The following is a 9,811-nucleotide window of genomic DNA, read 5'->3' on the forward strand; positions in this document are numbered from 1 at the left end:
AAGAAAGATTTCAAATAATTACATATAAATAAATATTTAAAAATGATATAAATAGGTAAATAAATATTTCGAAATACATATGATTAAAAACAATTACTAAAATTCAAAAAAAAAATATATATATATATATATATATGAATAAGTAGAAAAAAATAATTTTGAAAAAAAATAATTATTTATTTACATTTTTGTTTAGTTTTCTGATTAAATTTTAAATTATGTAATTTAAATAAGTATAAAACACAATATATTAAAAAACAAAATTAAAAACTGTGTTGTTAATGGATCAACTGACCACAAATTCAAAAAGAAAAATGGAATCGTGGCTAAGACTTGAACTACAAAATTGTAATCATATTTTGTTTGTAGTGTTCACTCTTATCATATTGGTATTCTATGTGCGAACAAATTTTGTAACTATGAAATTATATTCAAATAAAATATATGTAAAAAATATACTTATAAAATTTTATGAGTTAGTTTTATTAAGATTAAATATGTTTTTAATTAATTGACGTGAATTTGAATTTGTTATCATCCTACCTTTTTAATCTTTAAACTTTAAAAACAACCAGATATACTTATTTAATCCAATTAAACACTTCTGTTATATTATTTTTTTTAAACATATTAAACAACATTTCATATTTAAAATTATTTATATCGTATAGTACATTTTAACTTAAAATATCAACGTAGAATGTTATTTAATATATAAAAAATAATAATTAATTTATTAAGTTTTAAAATTTAAAAACTAAAATATATCAAAAATTTAAAATATAATTTAGTGTTCAAATTTAGGAATTATAGACATTTTTTAATTGTTTTAACACACTCCAATGAATCATAATTGAAAAAACATATTTCACCGTTATAATAGCGTAAAATTTACTAATTGTGAATGTAACGAAGTTATTAAACATAAATTTTAAAGTATTAGGAATCATAGTAAAAGGAACCTTGATGAAAATTCGTATTAACTGAAATTAAAATATTATGCAATAAAGATAATTGGTACGTTCAATAATTCAATGTTCAACTACCCTTCTTCAATAATATTGAATAATATTGATTCTATGTTATAGGTTTGTTATACAGCTATGAAATTGTAGAGTAAGCGACATGGGTCAAACATATTTATTAGCATAAAATATATTTATTATTTTAATTTAAAACTGTATTATTATAAAATTATAATTTTATTATTTAAATAAAATTTGAAAATATATCTCATTTCACAAAATCACAATTTTTTATAATTATATAATTTTAAATTAAAATATAAAAATTATAAAATTATAAAATACAAAATCATATAATTATAAAATTATAAATTATATTATAGAATTATAAAATTTTAAAATAATAAAATGATACGTGGCGATAATTGAATAAATGATATGACAAAATAATAATAATGATGAATCGCTTAATGGCTACAAGTTAAGGGGGACTCAATAAAAAAGTTAAATTCATTAATCAACCAAGAAATTTATGAAGAAATAAATTAAAAGTTTTCAAATTTACCATACACTTAAAAAAATAATTAAACTTTTTTTATTATATAGTTTTTAATTTTTTTATCACTAATAAATGTGAGTGAGATTACATGGACTTGACTTACTGAAGGACCAGCTTATTCGTACTCGGGACTACTTTAACTTTAAGTGCTTGGGTTCCTTTCATTCCCTTTGTTCTCATTATGATTTTTCGTCCCCAAAGTTAGTTAGAACGATTGGAGTAATTGTTCCAACTACTACCTACCTACCAATGTGTGTGGATCAAAATCTATGTAAAACAAAATTATAAAATCAAACAAAAATGTATATATACTATGGATCTACCTTGCTTCAGAATTTCAATGCGGACTATTTCCCCCAACCCAACACTTCTCGATGTTGCAGTAATTATTTCTTTAAAAATTAGTTCAAGAATGCTACATAATTAACAAATTCGCATCAAATAAGAATACTGAGGCACTAAAAAAAAGTCGCATCAACCCATCTCTTTTTTCTCCCACTGCTTCTCTTCCACTTGGCTGCCCTTTTTATCTCCAAGCTACGTCTAACTATTTCTTCTCTTGGTCACTTTTGTTCAAATTCTTGTCTTCTTTCTCCACCTCACTTTTTCCGCCATTACCATTCCACCACTGTCAACTTCCATGCGAAAAGTGGTCGTCATGAATCGCCACGAAAAACCTGTTTCATCATCGCCTTATTGTGGTAGCATGTTGGAAACCGTTATCGATTTTCGTCATGGCCAAAATTTAATAACATTGTCTCTGTTTTTAATATTCTTTAATGGACTTTGATTAGATATAACCTAATAAGGCCCGAGTTTTCCTAATCATGTTTATGATCTTTCTCCAACATTATCTATCTGTTGAACTAATAAAATATCTTTCGTTCGAGCCCGATCAAACCGACTAGTTACCACTAGTTATCAGGTGATATTCTGAGCTGAAGTTCAAGGGACATAATCAAACAAATATCACAACTCTTGACTGTGTGATTATGCTACGTTGGTTTCTCAATGTTATCCTAAATCCGATAAATATATATATATATATATATGAATAAGTAAAAAAAATTTATTTATTTACATTTTTATTTAGTTTTCTATTAAATTTTAAATATGTAATTTAAATAAATATAAAATACAATATATGAAAATATAAAATTAAAAAGTGTGTTAATGGGTCAACTGATCACAACTTCAAAAAGATAAATGGAAACGTGGTGAAGACTTGAATTTTGTAATCATGTTTTGTTTGTAACTATGAAAATTAATATTAAAATAAAATATATTTTAAAAATATACTTATAAATTTTTATGAGTTATTTTTATTTAGGTTAAATATATTTTTAATTTATAACTTGACATGAATTTGGATTTGTTATCATCTTACATGTTTAATCTTTAAATTTTAAAAATAATAGATATATTTGTTTAATTCAACTGGACACTTCAGTTACATTATTATTTTTTTAATGTCTTAAATAACATTTAAGCTTAAATGTCAACATGCCATTTAACATATAAAAAAGTTAATTAATCTATTAATTTTTAAAATTTAAAACTCAAAATATATCAAAATTTAAAATAAAAATAAATTATAATTACCCGTCCAAATTTAAGAATTATAAACATTTTTTAATTTTTCTAACACACTCTAATGAATCATAATTAAAAAAACATATTTCATCGATATAATAGCGTAAAATTTAATCATTGTGAATGTAACGAAGTTATTAAACATTAATTTTAAAGTATTAGGAAACATAGTAAAAGGAACTTGAATGAAAATTCGTATTAACTGAAACTAAAATATTATGCAACAAAGATAATTGTTAAGTTCAATAATTCAAAATTCAACTATCTCATTCAACTACCTCATTTTCACCTACCCTTCTTCAGATATTCTATGTTATTAGATTGTAATAGAGTTATGAAATTGAGTTGCTGCTGCCATAATTACTGGTTTAAAATTGTTTGGAGAATGCCGTTAGGAATTCAAGTGTGAGTCTAAGTCCCACATTGACCAGAAATGAAAAAGTAGAGCACTATATAAGAATAAAGACCCATAAACTCATTGTCTTAAGGTTTTGGGTTTGGCTCAGATCTCATTGATGTTGTATCTATGAATCTCACACTTATCATTTTATCAGGTATTATAACATTACAATTTTTTTTTTTTTATATTTTATGAAGTATTTTTTTCAGTTTTTTTATACAAAAAATATATAAAAAAGAATTTTTTTATTCTCACCTCAGTTATATTTTTTCTATTTTTCTTTCAGTTATATTTTTACAAAAAATCCGTAAGAATTTTTCTATCTAAAAAATATATTTTTATTCTCATATTGTTTTGAAATAAAAAAACAATTTATAAATGGTTTATTTATTTTGGTAATATTAATACATAAAAAAATTATGAAATTAGTACTTAAAATGAATAAATGAAAAAAAATCTTTTGATCAATTTTTTATTTTTTAATTATTAAATTAATAAATCCAAAGCTTGCTGATTATAATATTAAAAAGATGGTAGTATCCAAAATTTCAATTTCAAGACAATGTAATATTAAGATTGCAAATTCTTGAAAACGTATGACATACTCAATGGTGAACTGGGTTGACATTATTATAAAGATTGTTATATCAAAGGCGCTCTTGATTTTATCTTCGAAAATACTTTGGTTAGAATTTTCTCTCCAAACTTTTACAGCCATAATCTTGAAATAGTGTTGTTAAACAAAGGATTTGTACTATGATTTTGATATGAAATTAATTTAGGATTAAATATATTTTTGATTTTTAAATTTTAATGAAATTGAAAGTAGTCCATCCTCCAAATTTTTATTTAATTTAGTTTCCAAACTTTAGAAATACATAGATAAATTTATTTATTTTAACCAAATTTTATTAATTTTATTTGACGTTAAAAAAACTAAATTCACGTATATCTAAAGACAGGAACAAATTTGTTCAAAAGTTCAAAAAATACTAATTTAATTTTCACTTTAAAAGTCGGAGAACAAAAACATATTTAATCCTTTAATTTGGGTAGCATCAATGTAATGTAAAATTTTTTTGTGTTACATTATTTAATAGAGATTAAATATGTTTTTTAGTTTTTAAATTTTCATGCAAAATTAAAATCTATCCTTATTTCAAACTTTGATGCAATTTTGTTCTAAAACATTAAAAATGAATAAATGTAATCCTCGTAACTAATTAAGTTAACTTTTCTATTTTTCTCCAATTTATGCGGTGTGCATAGGAGTGTTGTCACTCCTATGAATTCTCTGAGTTGTGGTGAACACATCCATGCCTTTGCATCATTGTTCTAATCATTTGTTGGTTTTTCTTTATGTTTATAGGTTGAAGGGAGGTTCCTAAGAAAAAAATTTGTCATAAGAGGCAAGGGAAACTAGGTTTCTTAAAAATTATGAAATGAATTGATTATTTTGATTATTAATTGTGTCTAGATGTGTTAAATGAATAAGTGTATTGAATTAGAGTGGTTTGTGTATTTTTTATTTGAATTTTGGCTTTACATGTCGAGAGCGAGTGAAAATATGTTATTTTTATCTTAAGCGAAAATTTCTAGCTTAAGTGAGAGCCTTCTTGCACAATAGAGAAAAATCTAGCTTTAGCGAAAATAACAGAATTTTACTTTGCTCTCAATTCAAGTTTTAGCTTAAGTGGAAATTTCTAGTTTAAACGAAAGTCTCTGTCGCTCATGCAAGAATTTATAGCTTAAGCAAGAAAACCAACTCTTTTTTGTCTATGTTTAATTTTTAACTCAAACGAAAATTGACTGAATTAATTTTAAGAATATGATGTCTGAAGCTATACATGAATGAGGTATTTTGAAACTTGACTTAATATGTTTTACATGAGATATGAGTTACTTTAAGATAACATGTTTAAGATGTGAGAATTTCATGAAAAAATTCCTTTAGTGGTAATATAATGTATGTAATAATTTATGTAACTAGATTTCAAAATTTGGTGTTAGCGCATCTTGAAATCCGATGAGGTATTAACCAAATTTTGAAATTCGGTATTACCCCATCATGAAATCTGGGAATGCCTAAATGGATGTCGAAATCCAGTGACTAAAAACGCCAAATTTGGTGACTCTTATTTAGGTTTTCATGTCTTTCCAACAACCCAAAACCCCTAACGAATAACCCAAAACACAATCAATCAAAACAAACCAATTACATTATAAATTGAAGATGAAATGACCGTGAACAGCTTCGGCCAAAAAGAAACGGCAAAGGGGTTGGAGGAAGTGGTGGGGGTGTTGTGAGTGCCTTGGAGGTGAGGACGAGATTGAAAGAAAGTGTCAAAGGTTATGCCGTGGAACGGCTTGGAGACATCAAATAAGGTAAAAACCCTAGTCAAAGATCTAGTAAAAACACATGCAGAGTCAAATAATCAAAGATTAAAAGGGTAGCAGGGAAATGTGAAAAAGTTGGGGGTGCATGAAGAAAAATTGGGGATGTTGGGGATGCAGGAAGAAAGCACCAAAAAGAAATTTCAGAACAAATTTGAGTTAGGATCTAGTGACCAAACTGCATCAACCAGTGAACCAAACATTCTCATTGAGTGATTCAACCAAAGATTGGTTGTATTCTTAGCCAACTCCAATCACCAATTTGAAGGAAGTTTTTAGAGAGAGAAAAAAAAATCCAACTTCAAAGACTGTTGCTACACGGTAGGAGATCAGTGGTATTAGACAATTGCAAGGAGAAACTTTGTTTGAATATTGGGATCGATTTAATATGTTGTGTTCTATTTGTCCCAACCACCAAATCAATGAACAACTCTTGGATAAAACACATGTTGTAGCTAGATACCTTATTTCCAGCATGGCTGAAAACTCTCAGAAATTCCATTCAAGGACCAGAGGTAGAGGTGTGCATGAAGTTCGACACAATTATAGCATCAGCACCCAAATAACACAACGCGACAGTTCAACTTAAATTCACAACAAAAGTATGTGCCACCACCAATGAAGCAAAATGCACTACCAAATTTATCTAAACAAGTTTATAACTCTATGTAATCTTTTTCATCCCTTCTCAACTTTTACATATTATTTTTCTATTTATACATATCTAAACAAGTTTAATTTTTCATCAATTTTGATTCCTCAATTAATTACATTCAACTTTTAATCATATTTTTCAAACATTAATTTATACATTAGTTATATTTTTCAAATCAATTATATGCTTACTAAAGTATAAAACTTAATATATAATCTCTTATCTCTAATGTATTATTTATTTAGAACTTAATACGACCTAATAATACAAGATATAACAAACTGCAAATTCATCCAAACCAGTGTGTAATATAGTTTAATTTGATTTTAACTTTATATCAAATTAATCTTATTGACATGACTTATTTTTATTCAGATAACCTTTTACCAAAAATACAATATGAACGTCATCCAAAAGCATGTATCAAGTTAAGCAGAACACAATAAGAAGAAGAAATCCAGTAAATTTTTTAACCTTATCACATACTGTCACCACTTAAATCTGTTTACATCAAGCAGGCTATACCCATTGTCCATTAGATCACCTAAAATTTGCACCACAATAGACATCAGATTAAAGACACTTGCTATTATAGCTAATTTGAAACCACCAATAAAAGTGACAAAATTATGATCATTGATTCCTAAAAAGATTTATAAAAAGCACCAGAATCAGAATATGACATTGTCAGCATATCTGAGTAAGCAAGGAATCAATCCCTCACAATATTTCATCTTTCAAAACACCATGGCCAAACAATCCATCACAAAAAGGGTCCTTGTGTGTCCAAGTAGAAAAATTTATATTAGCAGAATAAGTTCAAATAGCACAGTATCCAAGTCCATAATGCTTTGAATGCAGTTTCAAATATCTCAGGGAAATTAAGTGCAACCTTAATGGCCTGGTTCAACAAGAGAGAAATAAAAGAAATCCCAATTTTCACAAATAACAGTCAATACTACTTAATCTCTCAGCACATTGTGCTTAGATATCTTCACTCAAGAAACATTGAAACATTAAATAGAATTTGATTACAAACATAGTGAAGGTAACCTTCCTCTGATTTCTGGTTACTCTCTTAAGATGTGTAAAATATAAACAGAATCAGTAGCTGGAAAAAAGTTCAATGCTAAATGTATCCAATCCATGACATAACAGTGTGCACTATAGTGGTGACATACACAAGTAGAGGAAGATTATGAAATTGTAAGACATCTTTACAACATGGTAATTCAAGCACAACTAACTGTAATTTGATTCAACTTTAGTTATTGACCCCTTCTGCATGCTCTAACAGACAACAGGGGCTTCCACCAACACATTCTATAGTTTATGGTAGAAAAAATATAGACATGCTCATGCCTATAACACCTCATCTTCGTTTATAATGGATGGAAATAACACACATCGGAAATGGAGATTAATAAACCAAGCTACTGAAAGTGGAAATCACCACTAAAGGGATTTATCCACCTGTTTATACAATCAGTATCAAAATTTGAGCAGAAGCCCTCCACCCAAGAACAATAGAACTCAAATGGCACAAAATGTGAAAACAAGAAAAACTAAAGATCTAATTTAGGATTGAACACAAAAGGCTGGAAGCAAGAAAGAATCATAGCTATAAAAACAACCAAAGGCTACACTACATTAGATTGATTGAGGAAACCTCTGTAGAGGTCTGGTAAGAGGGGCAAAGCATCCTGAAAATTGACGACAAATTTCTCCAAGAACTTTTCCTCAGTTGTGCAAATAATGGAACTAAAGTGCACGTTTTTCTCAAGAAGACCTTTTGATTTCAAGATTTTAATTACAGAGAATCTAGGAATAATCCTCTTCTCCAAGCTGTAGGCTACAACAAGAGGATATTCAGCAATAGCTTCTGATGGCCAACCCATATCCTTCACAAGGAAACTCATCTTTCTGGAAAATGTCTCCCCTGAAAACTTCATGAAACTGGGAAACTTCCTAAATGCTCGAAGAGCCATATCCCGGTTCCAGCCCCACTTTTCATAAACCTGAAACCTTGACTCCCACACTTCTTTCCTCATAGTTACAAGCACGTGAATAGCAACAACAAAGTCCATTTTCAAAGGACTAAATCCAATTTCCTTAGCTCTCTTGATAGCTTCCACAAACCTCGAATGCTCCACATATGCTGCAGACAGAGAATTAGTCACCAGGTGACTGATGGAAGCCTGAGGCACACCATATTCCCTCAAAATGTCAATGTTTGGAACCAACCTATTCATTAAGTCACCATACACAAAACCAAGTGGGGCATTTTTAATAGTTCTAACAACTTCCCGATCAGCATGAACTACACTCTTTAGGATCTCATAGCGAGGGATGATGCAGTTTTCCAAGTGCCTCTTCAAGATACCATGGTTGGCAATCAGGATCTTAGGTATGTCAGTGTTGGACAGCCCAATAGAACGAAAGAACTCGAGTTTAGGCAAAAGGGTATCCTCTACTTTTGCAAATAGCACGGAAGGATGTCTCACCACAAGCTTTGCAAGCTGGGATTTTGAGAACCCATAGTTGCTGAGGATATCAATGACAGCATTTGGGCCATCTGGGGTTTTCAAATTGACCCTGTTGGAGAGTTCCCTAGCCAGAGTTTGGGACAACCCACATGAGTTGATGAGGTAAGACACAGTAAAGGTGGAACCTCTGTGTTGCTTTCCATCTGATTTAGAATCAGAGGAAGTGCTTGAAGTGAAATAATTGAAGAAAACAAGTGAAGCAGTGTGTTTGCAAGGAAGCAGAGAACCCAATAGAAGATGGCTACCCTTGTAGCCAGTGAATGATGATGCAACTAATCTTGAAATGAAAAAATTGGGCACCATTTACTTACCGAGAAATTTCAATGCAGTGAGATTTGGCCAAGACACCGCGAGCACAAAGAAGAACAACTGGGTTTCGGAGAATCCGTTGTTATTCAGATGTGGTAAGAAGGGTCGACCTTTATGGTGATTAGGGATTCTCATTTGGATGTTCAAGATGGTAAATAGAAAATATGATTTTTATATATTAAATAAATAATTAAAATTCAAACTCAAAATTTTAAATATTTTTGCTTCTCAACGGAAAAATACTTTGAATTTATAAGAAAAAGAAAATGTCAAGAAAATAAATCATTTTTTTAATTCTTTTTCATTTCAATGTGGTATGATCCTATACATGAAAATAAACATTTCCAGAAAAGACTCTTACACCCATATCTAATTTTTCTACACCTCTTC

At 28.7% G+C, this 9,811-nt stretch overlaps 1 protein-coding gene across 1 annotated transcript; it reads right to left on the reverse strand.

Annotated features, from left to right (window-relative positions):
- Positions 1–7,798: 7,798 nt before the first annotated feature.
- Positions 7,799–9,552, reverse strand: LOC114186895. Its single transcript, XM_028074965.1, has one exon. The coding sequence runs from the start codon at positions 9,413–9,415 to the stop codon at positions 8,207–8,209; it is 1,209 nt and encodes a 402-aa protein (XP_027930766.1). The 5' UTR covers positions 9,416–9,552; the 3' UTR covers positions 7,799–8,206.
- Between the last annotated feature and the right edge of the window lie 259 nt (positions 9,553–9,811).

The sequence above is a fragment of the Vigna unguiculata genome, chromosome 6 (genome assembly GCF_004118075.2).
Source record: "Vigna unguiculata cultivar IT97K-499-35 chromosome 6, ASM411807v1, whole genome shotgun sequence".
Taxonomy (NCBI): domain Eukaryota; kingdom Viridiplantae; phylum Streptophyta; class Magnoliopsida; order Fabales; family Fabaceae; genus Vigna; species Vigna unguiculata.